Here is a 22449-nt window from a genome sequence, read left to right as displayed (position 1 = left end):
GACTTGAGGTCCTTTGAGGTCCTCTCTCCATCCAGCGCTTTCCTGTCAATCTCCACTGTCCTGTCATCTAAAGCACAAAAAGGCCAAGAAAAAAAAAAAGAATCATTTGTTTGGGAATTGGTTTTACTACACTGGTTACGCTAATGGTTTTTTATTCACTAAAGTAATTTGTTTGGGTGTTGGCGTACTTTGGTTTTGTATGTTTTTGATTCTGTAATAAGAACTGACTCAAGAATCATTAATTTAGCAATCAGTTGGACTACTCTAGTAGCGCAGAATGGTTTTGATTCGCAAAAATGAACCAACTTAAGAATAATTTGTTCAGGAACAGGTTGGAATACATTGGTAGTGCTGTGTGGTTTTTGAATTACTGAAAAGAACTTATTGGTAAGAATCATTTGTCCGGGATTCGATTGGGTAGCTCTGTATGTTTTTTGATTCACTAAAAAGAATCGGCTCAGAGTCATTCGTTTGGGGGTTGGACTGCACTGTTTGTGCTGAATGGTTTTTATTCACTAAAACAAACCGGCTTATAAGAATCATTCATTCAGGAATTGTTTGGGCTACATTGGTTGCGCTGTATGATATTTGTTTTCTAAAAAGAACTGATTTGTAGGATTCATTTGTTCAAGAATCGTTTGGGCTACATTGGTTGCACTGTATGTTTTTGATTGATTGAAAAGAACCAGCTCATACAAGTAATTCGTTTGGGTGTTGGCATACTTTGGTTTTGTATGTTTTTGATTCTCTAATAAGAACTGACTCAAGAATCATTAATTTTACAATCAGTTGGACTATAGTAGTGCCGAATGATTTTGATTCGCTAAAATGAACCAACTTAAGAATAATTTGTTTATGAACTGGTTGGAATACATTGGTAGTAATATTTGGTTTTGAATTACTGAAAAGAAATTATTGGTAAGAATCATTTCTTCCGAGATTTGATTGGGTATCGCTGTATGTTTTTGATTCACTAAAAAGAATCAACTCATAAAGAGTCGGGAGTTGGACTACACTGTTTGTGCTGAATGGTTTTTATTCACTAAAACGAGTCGGCATATAAGAATCATTCATTCAGGAATTGCTTGGACTTCACTGGTAATGATGAATAGTTTTAATTCACTAAAAAGTATCAGCTCATAAGAGTCATTTGTTCAAAAGTCAGACTACACTTGTTGTTTTGAGTGGTTTTGATTCACTAAATGAACTGGCAAGAATCATTCGTTCAGGAATTGTCTCGACTTCACTGGTTGTGCTGTATTACTAAAAAAGAACTGATTCATAGGAATTATTTGTTTGGGAGCTGATTTGGCTCTCTCTGGTTTAAAATTGGAACGTTTTAAATAAATTTTCTCTCTTCAAAATTTGCTTAAAGTCTTTCAATTCCATTTGCGCCTGCTCGTAAGTGAGTGTGTGATGTGTCAGTAAAAATATAATAGAGGAGGGGTTTATACTGTATGACTGGAGGGGAGGGATGTAGCCCTCCGGCTGAGTGAGGGCTCACGGTTAAGACAGGGATAAACACTTCCAATCAATACAACCCAAATAGGAAAACCATCCACTTGCATCCTGTCTCCTCCATTTACTGCCTTGAATAAAAGATCCCTGCTGGGACTGAGTTAGTATGTTTATGTCTGTGTGCGTGTGATGAAATTGGAACAGTCGTTAGGAACATATGCGGGTAAATAGTCCACAATGGACTGCAAGTTGGGTGGAGGTACCAAACACAGGCAATGGTGCAAATTAAAATTTGTTATTTTCATATATATATATATATATATATATGTATATATGTACATGTGTGTATATTTATATGTAAATATTAATTTTTCACCATTTGCTCTCACTTGTTTTTTTCCCCTCTCTCTTTACGTCCCCATTGTCGCTCCGTACCTGCTCCGAGTGAGCACCTTCTGTTATCCATTCAGCTTCTGAATGACTCTGTCTGCGTTTGGCTCTTTGTAAAGGCTCCCCAGCCTTTGTTCAAACTTCTGTGTTCAGCTAAAAGAGAGCCACAAAAGCCACCTGAATGTGCTGCTTTTCCCATGCCTTCTGGGATGTGACATCTGTGGGGGAGTGGGGCTGTTTTCAGGGAAAGGAACGGAGGGGGAACGGATTTTTCAGTAGACCACATGCATACTATATGATTGACTACAAAATGTGTCTTATAGACTATATATTATTCAAAACATATTCAGTCCTCTCTATCTTTAGATTCAGATGAGGTTCTTTTGCAATCTTTAGGATCTGATCCGTTTGTTCAGACAGTTTCGGCAATATCTTTTTACCTGTGTCAGTTGCAATAGTAATGTAAGAACAATTTTTATGCCATTCCATATTTACAAAAAAACTACTTGACATCTGATTTTAACATTCAGTCCAAAAAATGTAGTTTTAATCTGATTTGTTTAATCTGTTGTTTTTTGCTGTCTAAACCAAATTGATTTGTGTCTGATATATAGATATATATATATATATATATATATATATATATATATACACACACATATATGTATTAGGGCTGTCAAAAAAATTAACCGCGATTAAAAAAAAATGCACATACACCATTATCTCGTTTAACACGTTCATTTTGTCATCGTTTGCTATATCCACCAAGTTAACCATCAGATTGAAGGGTGCTCTTATATATTAGCCCTTAAGTCACAGATTTCAAGCTCACTATGAAAAACTCACAATCAATACATGTAGCCTCTAGGAAAATCAATAAGTGGTGCTGTTGTACGGCTCAACTTTTTTTTTGAGTCAGCTGTCGTTTGATACAGGGATTAGGTTCAGTGAGCTGTTGGTGATTCAAAGACCAATATTTGGATTTTTTTTTATTATTCTTAACTACAGGGAATGTGAACACTGGATTCATTGGACTGTGCGTGCATCCTCAGAAGTGACTAAAAAAAAAAAAAAAAGTGTATTTTTGCAAGCAAAAAGTTCAAGCTGTGATTGTGTCCTCAAATTAGGGACAGTGATGACCAGTCATGCTCCAACCTTAATATAATTACTCACATCCCCTTCACCCTCCATCCCATAATCACACACTCTCCCTGTGACACACTCCTCCATGCTTGCCCTTATTAACAAGCCATAATGGCCTATAGATGGTCCATAAAAAGCTTTCTATTACTGTCAGTTACTGGTGGAAATAAAGTGATTCAGGCCTTGACCACAAAAAAGATCCGTATAAATCCAGCAGGAGCGGCTGTTGACTTATTAGTTTGGTTTGTCAATTATATGGGAATTAATGTTTTTTAAAGGTCTGAGGTGCACATTTTCTGAAGTTATGGAATTTTAGTGCAAAAACTAGTTTAGTCGAGAGCTAAATGTGCTGAAATTGCCCTAATATTTAAATTAAGTCATTGTCATATAGTTTTCGGTGCAAACGTTTCTATTTTTATATAAATTAGAATATAAAAAAAATAAAAATAAAAAATTAACAAATACATATGGGTCATTGACGAATAAGGTTTTTAAAAGTGTAAAAAAAGTTTTATTAAGTGTTTACAATGAGATTATATGGTTTTTATAATCAATTAACACTGCTTTTGTCATTTTTTTACAAGATGGACAAAATTTGTCACCAAAAAAGTCATTTGGTTTAACCAACATTTCGGTTTCACCGAATGACACTTTTGGTTATACCGAATGACGATATTTTCAAACAATGCTAACAGGCTGATATCTAGCAATAGGGACAATCAAGCATTTTATATTTAGTACAAGTTTTTAAAATATTACAACATTTTCCATGTTTTATAGCGGTTGTACCGAATGACCTGATGTTTCGGGACATGCGTATGAGCAAGAGAAAACATGAATTTTTCAGATAGTTAAGAGAGAGTTAGTTAATTTGCTTCATGACCATGTGGTCTTTTGCAGGTGTCTGAATGATGTCGCATCCTGTCACATGATATTGACCGCATGACTTGATCCAAAATGGTCCCTTTATATTGGTTACTCTGAATGACATCAATGAAATTCATTTTTCCGGACATTCTTTCTCATAACAAAGCGACAACTTCTACACATAATTTTAATGTTGATATATGATGTTATAAAATCATGCTAGAATAAAAAAAATATACATTTATTACATTTTAAGATATTTTAATCACAAATGAAGTGGCTGTATTGGCCTTTGGATGGTTAAACCGAATGACCTTTTGACACTTCAGAATCTTTCAAATACCTTTATATGTAGCAAAATATAATTCAAACCTTTTGGATTCAATAAAAGAGATCTAGTTGTACTACCTTACATACTTTGGATGTCATATCTTTGTTTTTTTATTATTATTAAGGCCTTTGGACAAAGAAAAAAAGACCCGTCACTTCATTGACCCATTTACTGTATGCATTTATTTACTCTGTGGCAACAGTAAATTCATAAACCATATACATTCAAAATAAATTAAAAATTAAAATAAATGTCTTTTTTTCATCATTTATTAATTTTACAAAATCCAGTTTATACCATACAGAACTTATTTTTGTTTTTCTTAGTAAACTTTTCTTGTTTAATATATATTAAGCCAAAAAACTAAATTGGTTTTGTCGTCCACAAGCAAGGTTTGTCGTCAGTCTCCTTCTGTGTGTGTGATTTTTTTCCTTTTTTTCTCCGACATGGAGAGCCAGACTGGGCCGTGTTCGTTAGGATGATGCTGCTGCCGTCTCAGTCGGTCGTTAGTGGTTAATTGAGCGGTAGGAGCCAAGACACGAGCAGGCCATCTGTTTGCCAGAGTGGAACATCTTGTGGCACTCGGCTCGGCGCTGGGCCACCGTGCCTCAGCCCTGAATGGTGCAATATTAATAGATCTGACCAAGACGGGAAGAGACGGACTGTGACAAAGAAGAAAGTTGAAGGGAAAAAGTGGAAAGATGGGAGGTTTCTCAGGCCTCAAATTTACTTATTTATTTAATTTATTTTATTTTATTTTGCTGGCCCAGTTAGGCAAAAAAGTTAAGATTTGCACTTGTCCTGACAATATTTCCACTGGCTCCAAAAAAAAAAAAAAAAATAAATAAAAAAATATTTTGCATTTTAAAATTATTATAACTAATAAACTATTTTACAAAAATATTTTTAATGTATTTTTCAATAAACACATTTTCTTTACAACCAAAAAACAAATTACTACAACAACAACAGGTTAGGTTTATGTTCTTCCATGGCAAAAATAAAGAGTTTTTTTTGTTTGTAATTAAGTACATTTTTACAAATTACAATTTATTGTTGAGCCCTGTTGATGCCAGATAATAATATGTGTGTGTGTATATATATATATATATATATATATATATATATATATATATATAGGTCCAAACTTTATTTTTTTTAGTGGTCATAAAATTTTATTTTACATAATTTTTATTGTGCTTTAAGCATATAACAATGGAATTATTTTGAGTTTTATTGCATGTTAAGTGATGTTTTGTGGGTTATTGTCATACATCAAAAATGAGATTTTTGTTCCTTATATTTTCGTTTTAGATGCTTCCACTGTAAATAAATATTTTTCGAAGTTGTAAATAAAACAGATTATTGGAGTATGTTTTACAAGAAAATACTATTTCAGTTTTCTACTGCATTATTTCACGTTTAATTCAATGTTACATGCCAGTTCTTTGTGAAATTTACTAGCAGTTTCTGAGTGACGATTGTTTCTCCACCATTTTTTTTTTTTTTTTTAAATACTCCACATATGTGTCACCACATGGACACATATTGGAAAAAACATAAAACCTCCTAGATAAACTTCTAATGATAAATTTTCCACAGAGGTAGAAGTTGTTAGAGGACTCGACAGATGTTTTCTTTACTAGATGGTTTGTATGTCTATAAAGTTACCGGCCAACTGGTGAGTAACTCTGGTTTATTTACTCACCAAAGCCAATTTTTACTCAAAGTTGATAGTTTATTCATATGACTGTGGGAAACTTGCTTTGAGATTGCAAGATCGGATGCTCTTTGTGTAACACACCATGCGCATATTCATATTCGTATAGTATCTGTAAATACTGAAGGGTTTAAAAAGGCGCCTGGCTGTAATATAAGCACTTAACCGCCATTTAGAGTAATGTAAATAGCAATGGAGCGGGTTTGCGTAGGTCAGACAGACCTTTTGATGAAGAGACAGAGAAGGACAGGTTGCAGATAAGGTGACAGAGAGATTGAGCTATCAAGTGCATGTATCTCAAAATACACCGCATATCATCTTTGTTCGAATCGTGCATCATTGCACTTTAATGAAGCTTTCTGTCTTTGCTCCTGACGGAAGGTCAGAGGGTCTCGGTATCTCGGCTGCTGCTCAGTGCCGTATGTGGCGGTCCCTCGTGACTGCCGGTCTCCTGCGAACGTCTCAGACACATCGCAGTTCTCCTGATTCACGGCCCTCCGCACCGTCGTGGGCGAGCGGCCCCCTCAAAGTGTTAATTTGCTAACGTTCCTTCAGAGAAGGCGTCTTAATTAAGTTTGTAAGATTCATGCCTAATTTAGTTATTATGTGAGGGATGAATGAGCTAATGAATGCAACAGGAGCCTCGCGGCGATCTCCACCCGCCCGCATTATGTGTGACTTTTCTGCCTATGAATTAATTGTTTGCACTTAACCTTGCACTCGTTTGTTTAAATGTTGGAAATAGACGGGGTGTTTTTAACAATATTTTTTGGAAGAGCTTGTCTCGCACGCTGCGGTTTGGTTTTTTTGTGTGTCTTGGTGTGAAATGAGAGGCGTGCTGAAATTAGACACTTCACGTTCAATTAGCGTAGCAGTGTTGTCGAGGAGAAACTAGGTACGGGCGTACGTTTGACGGATGTCGTGACTTCGGAGGTCTTGCTGGGGTCAGCGGCATTTTAAAAACTTTTTCTTCGTTGTTTACTGTGGTACTTGTTGCTTTTGGCCTTCAGATACAGAACATGTGTATGTTTTATGCCTTTATTAAGCAACATATATTCAAAGTCCAAAATAAACACTCACTAAATGCAAGTGCAAATTGACTTTGAGTCACTTAATAATATGCTTTTTTTTTACTGCAAGAATGATGCTGATGTACGTGATGTGAGCAAATCAAATAAAAGACATGCTGTTCTAAATTATTAAAAAATTGTTGTGACTCATGTTCAGGGCTGAAACGATTAGTCGACATTATCGACAACGTCGACAATAAAATTTTCTCACGCAGTGAAAGATACATAGCAGGTCAAAGAGGAAACAGACAACGCACTGACAGAGACAGATCAGGTTACTTTTGATATAAAACGAAGTCTCAGCTTTTAAATTCTGTCAATTTTACTACGGGATTTAAACAACGCATGTGGTTTTGACGCTCTTTAACATGGTGTGACAGATCGCTGTAGCACCTCGGGTCAAGCGGCACGTGAACCTATTATCTCTTCCTCTCTGCTATTACAGCACAAAATAAACATGAATGAACATCAAAAAGTATGTTGAAAGATACAGTACAACTTACTGAAATGAAATCTAGAGAGGGGCATTTTTCAAAAAAATGCACAATATTACATATACATATTTTTACTGTTATTAAAAAGTTATTATTACAATTCCTAGACTTAAAAACACAGTACCAGTCATTGTAACAGTTGGATTATTGATGACTTCTGAGGAGGAAAGAAAACCTGAAGGAGATTGGTTTATTCAGTTGGCTTGAAAATCATTAAAAATACACTTTCAGAAGCTGAAGTGATTTCCTTGTTTTGTTTACTCATTAAAGTACAGTATAACTCAAAATTTTAACTAATTGCTTAAGTGGAATAATCGAACAAAGCCTACTGATTAATCAGTGAAATAACCGATGATTAGTCGATTAATCGTTCCAATAATAGTTAGATTAATCAATTATCAAAATAATCGTTTGTTGCAGCCCTACATGTTTTTACCTCAGTACAAGATATACAGCTGGATATCAAGTCTCAGAGAAAAATTTGCATATTTGAGGTAGTATTATTGAAATGTATATATTAAACTATATATATATATATATATATATATATATATATATATATATATATTAGTGCTTTCAATTGATTAAAAAAGTAATTAATTGCACATTTTTCTGTAATTATTAAAGTTTTTAATATTTTTATATTGTAATAATTTCACAGTTACTCTCCAAATTAATGTAGAAACAACTTAAAGGGTTAGTTCACCCAAAAATGAAAATTAATTCAATTAATCCAAAGAAGACATTCGTTCATCTTCGGAACACAAATTAAGATATTTTTTATGAAATCCAAGAGGTTTTTTTTATCTCCCATAGAAAGCAACGTAATTACCATCATTTAAGGTCCAGAAAAGTAGTAAAGACATCATTAAAATAGTCCATGTGACTACAGTGGTTCAACCTTAAAGGGATAGTTCACCCAAAAATAAAAATTCTGTTATCATTTGCTCACCCTCAAGTAGTTACAAGTCTGTATGAATTTCTTTGTTCTGCTGAACACGAAGGAAGATATTTGGAAGAATGTCAGTAACCAAGCAGATATCACCCCCCATCTACTACCATAATAGGAAAAATAAACACTATAGTCAATGGGGGGTGAGATCTGAAAGCTATGAATTTCAGTGTTTATTAGGCTTTAAAAAAATAACTTTTAATTTAAGTGAACTTAAAACAATCTTCACATAAACCCATTATACTAAATGTCATATTTACCTGTGGCCCTCCTAACTGTCTAACAGCTAGGAAATATACAGAAATTGAATAAAGTTATCAAAGACTTTACAGTCTTCACTGCATAAATTATAAATTAAATATAGATTAATCCTTATAAAAGCTACAATTTTCTCTATTACCTTTGTTCTTTGATTAACACTAATGACAGACATCACAACAACTTGTTTATTAGGCTGCCGTCACTTTAAGACCTGCCGCTGCCGAACATGATGCAGATCAGACACACATTTCATTTTCTCACAACTCTTTAAGTTCATTTAAGACTGCTCTTATGAGGATACTCAACAAAATGGCCATTTTGGCATAATTCTTTGTGTTATTGTTTGTTCAAGCGCAAAAGAGAACTCGATACTGGTGCATCTTTCTGTGCACACGAGTCATGTGTGTGTCACACAGACACGACATTCAAGACAGCGTGTTCTTATTTGTCTTGTGGCACTTGAATAGTTTAAAAGCATTTGCGTGAATAAGAGCGTGATCATATAACGTAATGCTAGTCAAATTATGATGACAGAAAAAACGGATCCTGCGTTAATTGCATTAAATTTTGAGCGCTCTAAGATATATTTATGATGATTTAGTGCTCAATTATTATTGGTACTCAAATAGTAACGGTTCTTATTATAATAATTGTTGAAAACAGTTTTTGTTGACTAATATTTTTGTTGAAACCATAATAATAGGTTTTTCAGGATTCTTTTTCACATCACGTACAGCATTTATTTGACATAGAAATCTGTGTCTTTACTGTCTGTTATGTTATTTTATGTTATGTTATGTTATGGATAAACATTTCTGAAACATTTGGCTAAAAAAAAAAAAAAAAGATTGTACTCTGGTCAGGAATGGCTGAGATCAGCTTATTTCATGCTCATAGTAAATGTGTTTTATTCTGATCATGTACGTTGTCTTAATTGTTGTTGTGTTTACAGGGTTGGTTCAGCCCCGGCCAGGTGTTTGTTCTGGATGAGTACTGCGCTCGATACGGGGTGAGGGGCTGCCATCGTCACCTCTGCTACCTGAAAGACCTTATGGATTTCTCGGATAACAACGCCTTGGTGGATCCCACCCTCCTGCATTACAGCTATGCCTTCTGTGCCTCACATGTCCACGGAAACAGGTATTAGAATATGTTTTTGTTATTTTGTGCAAATTTTGCATTTACATTACATTTACATTTATGCGTTTGGCAGATAATTTTATCCAAATTGTCTTACAAGGTATAGATTTTTGTTATCAGTTCTTGCTTTCACTTGACCATGACCATGTTAGTGCCATGAGCTACAGGAAGGCTGAAGTCCATCTGAATTTTAATAAAATTAATGAATTTAAAGTGTAATTGTATGTATGTATGTATGTATGTGTGTGTGTGTGTATATATATATATATATATATATATATATATATATATATATATATATATATATATATATATATATATATATATATATATATATATAGTGTATGTATATATATTAAGGCTGCAACAACAAATCGATAAAATCAGTTATTATCGATGATGAAAATCTAATTCGACAACGAATTTGATTATCGATTATTGTCGCGTCTGCACGCTTTGCTCGGAAACCATCAGCCAGTTACATCATTTTACAATAGTAAATAATCCATTTCTATGGACAAAAGACATATAGCGGAGGACACAGAGTGAGCTGTGACTTCCTATATGACTTTTTCTTCTGTGGAACATAAAAGAATTTAATTTGAGAAATGTCTCGTTGTATGTCAATGTTCATACAATGGAAGTCAGTAGTAACCAAAACAGTTTGGTTACCAACATTCTTCAAAATATCTTCTTTTATGTTCCGCAAATGTAATATGTAATGCAAGATGATCAACGTAGGTCTGGGGCGGGTACCTTACATGCGTTTATCATTTTAATGTGTTATTTTAAAAGAACGCATTAAATTGACAGTCCTAACATATATAGTATATATGTCACAGACAATTACATTTCAGATTGGATAGTAGATTTTTTTTATTTGCATATAATCATTTTACTTTTATACATTTTATTAATGGTGATATTTCATATTTGTTCATTGTTATGGGGAAAGTAAAAAAAATAAAATAAAATAAAACTGACAACATGCTGAAAATGGTCTGTTCTAATTTCTATATAAAAACAAGCACTTTAACAATGCTCTGTAGCCCTTTCAAACAGCAAGGAACATTTGGTTACCCTGGAGGTTGTACATTTTGAATTCTCACGTATTAAGTGTTTGAAATCAAGGATTTCATTTGTGTTGGACAAATGAGAAGTGCCACATGTTTGATAGATCACAAAAAGAAAAAAAAAACACACACTCAGAATGGCTTTTGTCCGCACATAATGGGTGGGCATACAAAAGCAACGAGAAGACAAGAAATACTTTAATCACTCGGGAGGCGCTCAGCATGGCAGCCATGTTCAGCATCACTCAAAGAGAGACTGAGAGCGTCTGCTTGGCAAATTAATTAATGGCTCTCTATTATCTCAAAACGCAAAGCAATTAAACCGTAATTACAGAGTCCATTTGTGCTGCTTCTACATTTTAATAATTTTTCTTTGATAAGGCCTCTGAGGATCACAATTTTATACAGGCTTGTTTTCTGTAATTGATTATGTGAATTATTGATGGTTTGACATTACTTAAAGACTCAAATATGCTTGCGTTTGCGGTAAGAGGACTGAATGCAGCTCGTGGTATGAGCAATGTCGCTTGTCCACTTGTTGGCGAAGTCCTTTGTGTTCGTGTATACTGAAAGCTGTTGGCTTTCCACTTACCTTGAATCACCCGTCAATTGACTTATTAGAAGTTAAATACACACGGATGTGCTCCTTTTCTTTGATGGCTAATTTAGTCAATTAGGAACAGTAATGATTAGCCTCTCTAGATAATCACCAGTTACAAATAAGGAAAATTGCCATGAGTAGCTTTTTATTGGAGGGGGGTGTCATTTGAATAATGACAGTTCAGCCGTGAAGCCGCTTGTAGAGAGTGTTCATGGGAATATATATATATATATATATATATATATATATATATATATATATAAATAAAAAAAATAAGCTCTTTGATGCATGATATCCAGTCATTTTTGTGCTGCCACTACTTTTGACCCATGGCCATAATTCAATATGCTTTCTTTATATGTCAATTTATGACAACATAAATTCACTGATGTGGCAAGTATCTCTGCGATTTTTATGCAATCTTTAATATATATACATATATATATAATTTTATATATTTACCAATATCAATATATTTACCAATAACTAATATATTTATTTATTTTATATATATATATATATATATGTACACACACACACACACACACACTATATTAGTTACTGGTATATATATAATATATATATTTATAAAAATATATATTATTTTATTATTATATTAATTTAATTATTTTAAATATTTATTTAATTTTTTTAATATTTATATACACAAATATATAGTTTTCTTTACAAAGACAATTTGCAATATAATATAGTATTTATTAAATATTTATATAAATAAATTATACTTGTGTGTCATTTATTTAATTTTATATTATTTATTATTCTACAACAAAATTTGTTAATTTCTTTACAAAGAAAATTTGCAGCAATAGCTAAAAAATATATATACAGTCGTGGTTTTGAATTATTGGCACATTAAGTAAATATGAACAAAGAAGCCTGTGGAAATAAATCTGCATTGTTAATGCCTTTGATCTTTTATTCAAAAATTTCACAAAAATCATATCTTTCATTGAAGTAAATGAATTGAAAATGAGGGGGGAAACTCATTATGAAATAAGTGTTTTTCTCTAATACACGTTGGCCACAATTAATGACACCCTTTTGTTCAATACTTTTTGCAACCTTCTTTTGCCAAGATAACAGCTCCGAGTCTTCTTCTATAATTCCTGATGAGTTTGGAGATCAGAGGCCATTCTTCCATAAAGAATCTCTCCAGATCCTTTAGATTCAGATCCTTCATTTTGTGCTCTGTGACACATTTTTGTGTTGATTTTGATGTTTGTTTTGGATCATTGTCCTGATGGATGATAATTCTGACCAGGACTGTTGGGGTCACACATTACAAGTAATGTGAGTTACGTAATCAGATTACTTTTTCAAGTAACTAGTATAGTAACGCATTACTTATGTATTTCCAACAAAATATAATGCAATAATTCATATAATGCAAGTTACTTAGTTTCCCCATGTATTGACTGACAGCTCTCCTGTCCCCACGTTGAGAGAAATCTTAAGTGCAGAGGCGTTGTGTGTAAACGTGATGGTTATAGTGGTTCTGTACTAAACGTAAGCAGTCATTTACTCAATTTCTTTGCTGCTGACCTTCGATGATCCAATTCAACCATACCAATAAGCAAAAATGACTTCAGATAAGCATCACATCACATTTCATCATTGCGTCTTATTCGTCTGCACCCCAGAATGGCAGCACAGCTAAGGTAAAAACGGGTGAAACGTAATGCTAAAGTCCGCAAATTAAATCGTTTTAATCTAATATGAAGAGCTTCAAGGCTTTTCAAATTGTGCACAGCTAGAAAATAACAATAGCCTTAACCCTGGTCCAGATAACCTCTCATCTTCAGATGAAAATGCATACGCTCAACTGATCTAATGCATCTGTCAATAACTCAAGGTAGTGACAGTGCAGCCTTTCTTGCGGTGAGTGTGCAGTTTAAAACCTGTGAAGATTGTTGCCATCTTTATCTTCACTTCTGAGCTTGCACTCACCAACTCTAATAGAGCACAACAGAGACCACACACTTTTTCTGCAGTCTTGGGTCCGGGAATTCATTTTCCCCGTAGGGATTTAAAAACAAAAACAAAAAAAAAACAAGATCAATAAAGAGTTGTAAGCCATGTGTTAGTGATGCGCGGATTGTGGTTATATCCGTGGACACTGCGGATAATCTGTGAGTCGGGCAGGCCAAGTAATAAAAAATATCATTCCAATTAATTGTCGCTGGGGGATGAGATAAATCATTAATGATGGAAATATTTACATGTTTAAAGAATTTTTTTTTTTTTTTTTTGCCAGGCACTAATTTGCAGAGTATCATTTAGCTACGCAGTTGTGGACCACTTGTTTCAAGGATTGGTTCACTTTGAAATGAAAATTAGCCCAAGCTTTACTCACCCTCAAGCCATCCTAGGTATATATGACTTTCTTGTTTCTGACGAAGACAATCGGAGAAATATTAATAAATACCCTGACGCATCCGAGCTTTATAATGGCAGTGATAGGGATTAATGAGTATGGGCTGAAGAAAGTGCTTCCATCCACATCCAACCATCATAAACGTGTACTCCACACGGCTCTGAAGTGTTAATAAAGGCCTTCTGAAGCGATGCGTTTGTATAAAAAAATATCTATTTATCCAAAATATCCAGTCCATTTTCTTTATATAATCTGGTTATGAATAATATATGATAAAAATGATATATGCTTCAGTAGATGCCATGAGTTGATTTCGACTTTCAAAATGACGTTTATTAGCAAACTTCACTACACATAATTCTGAAGAGATATCCACCAATCAGAGAAGTTGCTGTTACTACAGAAACAGAAATGATGGCAAAAGAGCCTTTAAAAAATGTAAAAAAAAAATATCCATATTTAAACAAGTTATGAAGTTGAATATCGAACTTCCGCCAGACCGCCATCTCTATGCAAGTTACGAAGAAAGTGTAAATTGGCGTTGCGTCAATTACACTTTTTCCATAAGTTTAATAGTGAAGGCGCATGACGTAGCGTAAACTTTGTGAACTGCAAGAGGTTTACACTTTCTGCGTACGTTGAATACAGGAGGTGGTCTGGTGGAAGCTCGATATTCGACTTCATAACTTATTTAAATATGGATATTTTTTTACATTTTTAAAAGCTCTTTTGCCATCATTTCAGTTTCTGTAGTAACAGCAACTTCTCTGATTGGTGGATATCTCTTCAGAATTATGGGTAGTGAAGTTTGCTAATAAACGTCATTTTGAAAGTCGAAATCAAACTGACTCGTGGCATCTACTGAAGATCATTTTTATCAAATATTATTCATAACCAGTTTATATGAAGAAAATGGACTGAAATTTTTACTCGGAGAACCGAGCTGTGCTCAATTGTGATGTGAAACTAAACCATTGATTCTGTAAATTCTTCTTCAGAGTTAGATTTTAGGTGACGATGATATGGCTTATGAAGGTTGTGTTAACCGAGACTCCTTTCAGACATGTTTGTCAGTGCAGACATCCTCGTGGCACATTTCAGTCGGAGTCGCCTGCGTTTGACTGACAGATGCACCCTGGGCTCGACGAGGCTTAAGACTTAGAAGCAAGTACGCGAGAGGAAATGGACAGGTGCGGCTTTATGTGTGAGATGAACTCGCGAGGGCGTACTGACAGCGACGAGAGTGACAGTAATCACAAGCTAACCTCTTTCTCACCTGTCAGTCTTTCTCCCCTCTCTCGCCTGTCCATCATGCTTGGCTGCCCCATGTGACAAGAGTATTTACCAGTCGGCACACTCAGTTACTCACTGTAAACATGACATACATCCAGATCGTCACCCTTTGGATTGTCACTTCTGTCTTGTCCATGGGATCTTGATATGATCGGTATACACCAACCCATCTGTCATAGAGGATGGAGCGTGTAGTTTCCATTTCTTTTTTCCATTCCATTTAAATTGTGCAGCCCTAGTAGCCAAGACACAACCCTTGCAAACGCACAGCTCTGAACCTCACAACCAACTTACTGGACATGTTGGCACGGCCAGTCTTTCCCAAGACTCCCGCTGCTGCTTAACCCTCGTTGACTGGCCCCGGACGGGTCAACGTTTCACTCGTCTCAAACACACTCGCTTCATCAGTCGCAAACAATAAGTCGGCCCCCCAACAGGCCGGCACACTGCACCCGCTCCCATTAGGACTGCCAAGCTTGAGGCAGCGCTGCGTGAGGTGGAGGGTAAGAACACATTTTTTTGCATATTTGTGTTCCTTCACCTCCAATGAACTATCTTAGAGCTTGTTGTGATTGTGTACTTACTGTATACATCTTACTGTTATATTTATGGTTTTGTAGACACATTCATACCAAGCAACTTAGAATAATAAGTACAACCTACATTTTTAAATTTTCTAAAGAAAATGTGAATGGTGCTTGTCTATTTAAAATCCATTGCCAGTCAGGGTTGCCAAGTCTGTGGTTTTCCTGTGGAATCGGGCTACTTTTAAGCCATGCACACACTTAACGATTGTAAGGCCGATTATGAATGTAAATTGATACTTATGACTTATCGCGCTCAAACGCGTCCAGTCAGAGCCAGTCGCGTTTAGTCGGCTGTTACAGTCGGTGTTCAAATTCCGTGTGTAAGTATACACTCTAAAAAAATGCTGGGTTGTTTCAACCTAAATTTGGGTAAAATATGGACAAAACCAACCGTTGGGTTAAAACTTTAATTTAAAAATTTGTCCATATTTGACCCCCCCCCCCCCCCCCCCCCCCCCCCCCCCCCGCTTGTAAAAGGTTTGACATATTGCATAAATTTAATGCTTGTAATTGAAATATTTTATATTCTACCATTGATAAAACTGTGCTAGATGTTAGTTTTTGTGATCAGTATACAATATGGTGGTTTTCATTTTGCATAACAGTAACTGTAAAATAAGTATTTTAGGTATGGGAATGGCATATTTTGAGTTTTGATATTTGGGTTATGGCCATTGGGCTACTTTTGGGCTATTTTTGATTGGCCATTGGGCTTGTTTTGTTACGCAGACCTGGCAACTCGGCTGCTAGTTTTCTTTGTGGTTGCTGTAGGTGGTTGCTTACTGGCCCAGGTCAAGGTTTTTGTTTGTTTCATTTTTTCATTGTAACTAGTACATTTTATTTTTAAGAATTTAAATTTGTAATTTCATTTATTTATTTTTTTATTATTTTATAATTTTGTCTTTCAAATGCCCAAAAGCGCGAAGCAGAGTGCCTGCAACCCCTTCAGCCGTGACTTATTCATGATACAGCACTAGCCTCGAGTACCTTATTGCTTTTATAAACAGTTACCACACAATACAAATATTAAAGCCAAAAATATGTATAAATGCAACTTTCATGATGTAAACTTTCACTAAAAGTCTTCCTTCCGCCGGAAAAAAATAGTCCCTGACCGTGAACAGCAACAGAAGTTACATTATTACGCCATTAGATGGCGGCAAAGACTGTGTTTATGAGTGTGTCAGTCAGTAGCGAAGACTTTTACATTGAAAAGACTGAATTGTTGTGAACACGGAACAAGACGCAACTGAGAAATGCTTTGACTAGTGCTGTCAGTTATGGGAAAACCCCTTAACTGTTAAAAGGACAAGATAATACATCGGACATTTAAACAGATTTTTTATTATGAACAAAGGACTGACCTGAAGAAAAAATGCTAAATCTGAATGCAGCTAATAAACTCACTCACTCAATCTTTTTCTCTCAATACTCTTCTACATAATACAGTAAGCTTCAATGAACAATATCAACTGAGAAAAAACAGTTTACGTCGCTAAGAGTGGTTGCTAAGGGTGTTGTGTAGTGATACACAGAACCGTTGGGTGAAGCGGTCAGCAGTGTTTTATCGTAAATAAAACAGAATCAAGGACACACACACACACACACACACACACCCCAATGTTATTAAATGATTATATTATATTTTTGTATTATTTATTATTCTATTTTTTCATATTTATAATTGTTAGTTTTATGTACAGAGAAACATGTACAAATTCATACAAAGTTTTGCAATAATACCTGGAAATTATATAGGTATTATAATATACAGGAGACTCCAAAAATAGGTAAATTCATAAACACTATATAATGGCATAAATAGCAAAACATACTGATTAGTTTGTCATTTTCATTCTTAAACCAAGCTTGAGGTGTCACTCATGCAGTTTCACCAAAACTTCATCTATGTTAGTCCACGATTTGACAAGCAGAATTTACAACTAAATGTCACAGAAAATTAAATGTTTACATGTTTCAAGGTAAAAAAGCTACACGACATATAGTGACGGTTCCATTGTCTGGCCCCAAATTCTCTCACATTGGCCCCCGGCCAGCGGGGTGTCCTTAATGTAGAGCCCTGAATAATGATAGCAAAAGTGATGCCTTCCTTAGCAAACACCACTAATAATGTTGTGTTATGTAAGGTAGAATTGGATGTGTTTCAAGGTTTGAAGGATTCGTTTAGCATTAGTCAAGTCAATGGGAGGATGTGTGAATTGTGAGAGACTTAATTACTGACTGAAGCCGTAAGGCTTTGGTAGTCGTAGGTTTGGTGATGTACTGGGAGCTACAAACAAGGATAGACTATAAACCAGAGTGATTCTCCCTCGTGCTAACAGTTCAATTCCCAGGCCTCTTGTTAGAAGCAGTTAAACTAAGAGGCCTTCCTTAAGAACTAATGAGCCTACACAGTACGACAGACAAAGACACTGAGATTAAAGGGTCGATGTTGAGTTTATACACTCCTTAGCCTTTACCATAATGCAAAAAGGAGATTTTTTTTTTCTTTTCATTTGTAAGCGCTGATCTCTCTCTCTTCCCCCCCACCCCACTCCCCCCCCCCACGCTCACGCATACACATCTTCTGCCGCTCTTCACACTCCCTCTTTGTGTTCTCTTGGGATTAGCTGGCTCTTGTCAAAAAGAAAAGGCGGATTTCATTTAGTGGAGAGAGGGATTTGCAGAACAGGCAGGTTTACAAGTTGCCTTTACCTCTGCGTGTAAGGAAACCGCTTTCTCTACAGCGCTAAGCTGTGCCATTCAGAAAGTGTGGAGGGTTTGGATAGCAAGACACAATGGCTTCTAACTAAACTGCCCATTGTCGACAGTTAAAAACTGAAGTTTGGAATGATTACTTTAGTGCTTAAAGTGCGATTGTGCAAGGAACATATGCTGGATACATTTGATTATTGCAGTTACGAGGTATTAAAAAAGGCAAATTTAGTTTAAATCGGGGACTTAATGAATTGAAATAATTAGTAAATGTTTGGAAGTAATTTTATCCTAAATAAAATAAATATAAAAGAATGTTTAGGATATAATTCAAATAAAAGAAAAGAAAAGAATGTCTAATCTATTAAATATGATTTGATATCTACAGTAGTCAACATTTGAAGTGAATCAAAACCTTTCATCAAAGTTGTCCTAAAACCTTCTTCTTAGGACAACTTAGTTCTTAGGACAACTTTTATTAACTTTTTTGATCCACTTCAAATGTTGACTACTATATTTTAATCATTGGTAGTCTTTTTGATTTTATTTTATTTTATTCTTATTTATTAGTCTGATATCTTTGATTGTGAACAATATTCAAACATATATTAATTAATAAATATAACATTGCAAATTCTTTAAAGAATAGTATTCAAAATTACGAGATTAGACATTCAAATGAAGTTCATTCAAAATATTTTTTTTATTTTATTTTGAATAAACTTATTTGAAGAATGTGTGATCTTTTAAGATATTTCCAGTTGCTTGCCTTCTTGCATTACCTTAATGTGATTCACCAAGGATACATTTACTTTGATATTCTTTTATTTAAGGGTTTTGGATTGCGAAACCCTTGAGAGCTGAAGCATTGTTCAGTTCAGCTGGAACATTTGTGAAACTTACAAAAATCTTTGAAAAATCTTTTGATTATCAAGTTGAAGCACAGGATCCAAGGGCATTTGCAATGAATGAACAGGTGTTGTAAAGAATAAAACAGAAAATTGAACGTTTCCTCCTTGTTTTGGCAGACCGGATGGAATGGGCACAGTTACAGAACAGGAGAAGGAGGAGTTTGAGGAGATCAGGAGCAGACTGTTGACTTTATTGGAGAAGCAAATCACACATTTCAGGTAAGACAAGCTCCCACATCTGCTTCTGTCCTATAATCTTAATAACATACATCAATTAAGATAACTAGCCTGTAAAAAAATACAAAAATGGTTGTCAGCTAATGGATTGATAAGGTTGAAAACATCAAGGAAAAACTAACTAAATAGTCATGTAATTACAATGTAATAACAGTGTATTAACAATGTAATATCTGGTCCCTAAAGAAAAGCCAGTTAATAACCACTGTATAGCATCTCAGATTATGGTTTTATTCATATACCACACCCCCTCCCCATTTTAAACCAACCTCCTGCTGCTCCCCATCCATAGAGTGCTGGAAACACTGGTAAAGAGGGTTTGAGTCTTGTGGTTGCAGCAGAACCTAATAACCAACTAAAACCACTCAAACAAAAGCTACAAACATCTCAGATTATGCAAATGGACAGCAAACAGGGGCAAGGCCGATGTGGGGCGTGCCGGGGATTAAGTGCGGTTCCCAGCCCAAGCTGATTAGACCTTGTTGAGTCACTTGGTAAGTGTGCCTCTTGCCCCACAAACCATTCTGGGGGACTTTCACACCTGTGGTGTGAGGCCTTTATGAGAACCACTTCTCTTTCGTCTTCATTCATCCCATTTAGCATTGTCCGTACGTACGCTGACACCTGTCCCTCCTCAACAGGCTTTGGAAAACATCTCTATTTAAAAGACGCAATTATTGTCCCATGATAGCTGAGAAACAGCGGTTTGTGACTGACTCCTTCAGCTTGTGCTCAGTCTTCTTTCTTCTATGCCTTCAGTTAATTACCACTCGAGTTTTACCCTTGTCTTCTTGCCCATAGGTACTGTTTCCCCTTTGGGCGACCGGAGGGGGCTCTTAAAGCCACGCTCTCTCTTCTAGAAAGGGTGAGTGTCCGCCAATTAACTGTGCATGCTTTGCATCTTATATGCATGTCTTGTGTGTACTAGCATGTGCTTAAAGTGTAATAAATGAGAGAGAAAGTGTCATTCTTTAGGCTCTGATGAAAGACATCACCACACCAGTCCCACCTGAGGAGATGCGCAAGATAGTTCAGAAGTGCCTGGAAAAAGCCGCGCTCATTAATTATTCCCAGCTGACCGACTACGCCCAGATTGAAGGTTCTTACAGAATACTTTTCAGGGCTCAACAGTAAGGATTTTTTTGCTGGTACTTGTCAGCCAGTAGTTTGGATTTGAGAAGAGAAAATCTAGCGGAACACCTGCCAATGTTTTCAGTGGCACCAGCTCAATAAAATTACACTACCATTTAAAAGAAATGAATACTTTTATTCAGCAAGAATGCATTAATTTGATCAGAAAGTTATAGTAAATACATTTATAATACTTCAAAGTATGCAGTTATTTTTAACTTCCTATTCAAAAACAAAAACATTTTATTACCCCAAACGGACGCAAAGAGGAGAACAAATGCGCCAGCAGAAAAAATATTGAGGGCATGAGCTCACTGTTTGTGAAATATAGGAAGAAAAATATAAATATTGAATTGGAAAATATAAATTATTGAATTATATGAATGTATCTCTGAAGGGAACTCACTGTCTTTAGAAAAGTTTCGATAGCATTGTCTTTCCCTCTTATCTCCATTCAAAGCAGTAGCCTATTTATAAGCACAGCATTTTCATTCAGTTCGTCTGCTATTTTTGTTTTGTGCAGGTGTCTAATGTAACATTTCACAAAGCTAAAGTCAGACCTTGCTTTTTTTTGCTATAAATCTTGAAATTATACTATCTAATTTAAATAAAAAACAACTGCTCATGCTTATGTGTGTAACATCTTTGTTTGGGTCAAGTTGCCTCTAATTTCAAATGACTACACATATTTTTTTTTGTTTAAATAAAGTCTTTTCGCTGTAAAAACAAATGCAGTTTTTCTAGTTGTCTTGCAAATTGATTTGTAGTCTGTATGGTTAATATTAATGTAACTGTCAGCTCACTAAGGTTTAAAATAAAAGGTAATTACATCAGGGTAATTACATTTTTTTCTTGTCCAGCCCTCAACCTAAAATGAGTTTGACACCCCTGATGTACACTATATAAATAGTTTCAACTTAATTAAGTGTACTTCCTGCCTTAAAAATTTAGAAGTTTAGTCAAATTGAAATGTGAAGTTGTATTAACTGACAACTTGGATAGAGAACTTTTTTGCTCACTGGCCACAATTTTGACATTAATACCATGGGGGGAAAACTACCATAGAGATATTTTTAATATTATCTCGTAATTTGGCAGTAGGTATATTAGGCTGCTGTCACTTTAAGACCATTATACTGTTACTGCGTTTTCTTTCTCATCGTTCAGTTAAAGCATAACTGACTGTGTTTATGTGAATACTCGCCAAGACCATCATTTTGACATTATTTTATGTGTTTTTGACTGTTTAAGCTCAATAAGCAGCACAAAAGAGAACTCAAGTTAGTACTAAGAGGCAGCTTTATGTGCGCACACATTGAGTGTGAGCACAAAATCTGCGGGAATGAGTAAAATTATGCACAATACGTGCAATCCCACGAAATTCAAGCCCTTTAACACCAACAATTCATCCGGAGCAAATGAAACAAGTGAGTGAGGGAAGGCGGGTTTGTGTGACAATTTGCTGTCGGAGAGATGAGAGAGCGAGAAACCGCAGCTGGTATCATGTATCTATTCTGCGGTAAATGAGTATTGGAAGCGTTTCAGAGTATCGATATATATCGAGAAATCGATATTTTTGACAACACTACATAGTTTATCATTTCAGATGCCTTTTTAAAAGACTACAATTGAAAAATGTATATTACATATAAAATTTAACCCGCCAGTGGGTAATAA

At 35.2% G+C, this 22449-nt stretch overlaps 1 protein-coding gene across 10 annotated transcripts in view; it reads left to right on the top strand.

Moving 5' to 3' along the window:
* cadps2 (Ca++-dependent secretion activator 2) overlaps nucleotides 1–22449 on the top strand; it is a 160604-nt gene that overhangs the window by 102659 nt on the left and 35496 nt on the right. For all 10 annotated transcript variants that reach the window (XM_051884053.1, XM_051884052.1, XM_051884050.1 and 7 more), the window contains exons 13-16: nucleotides 9639–9826; nucleotides 19522–19623; nucleotides 20443–20506; nucleotides 20617–20740. In XM_051884053.1, coding sequence (XP_051740013.1) covers nucleotides 9639–9826; nucleotides 19522–19623; nucleotides 20443–20506; nucleotides 20617–20740 — 478 coding nt within the window. The remainder of the gene's footprint in view (nucleotides 1–9638; nucleotides 9827–19521; nucleotides 19624–20442; nucleotides 20507–20616; nucleotides 20741–22449) is intronic.

This window comes from Ctenopharyngodon idella, chromosome 24 (assembly GCF_019924925.1).
Source record: "Ctenopharyngodon idella isolate HZGC_01 chromosome 24, HZGC01, whole genome shotgun sequence".
Taxonomy (NCBI): domain Eukaryota; kingdom Metazoa; phylum Chordata; class Actinopteri; order Cypriniformes; family Xenocyprididae; genus Ctenopharyngodon; species Ctenopharyngodon idella.
Note: the sequence above shows the minus strand (reverse complement) of the source record. Positions and strands in the feature narration are given on the sequence as shown.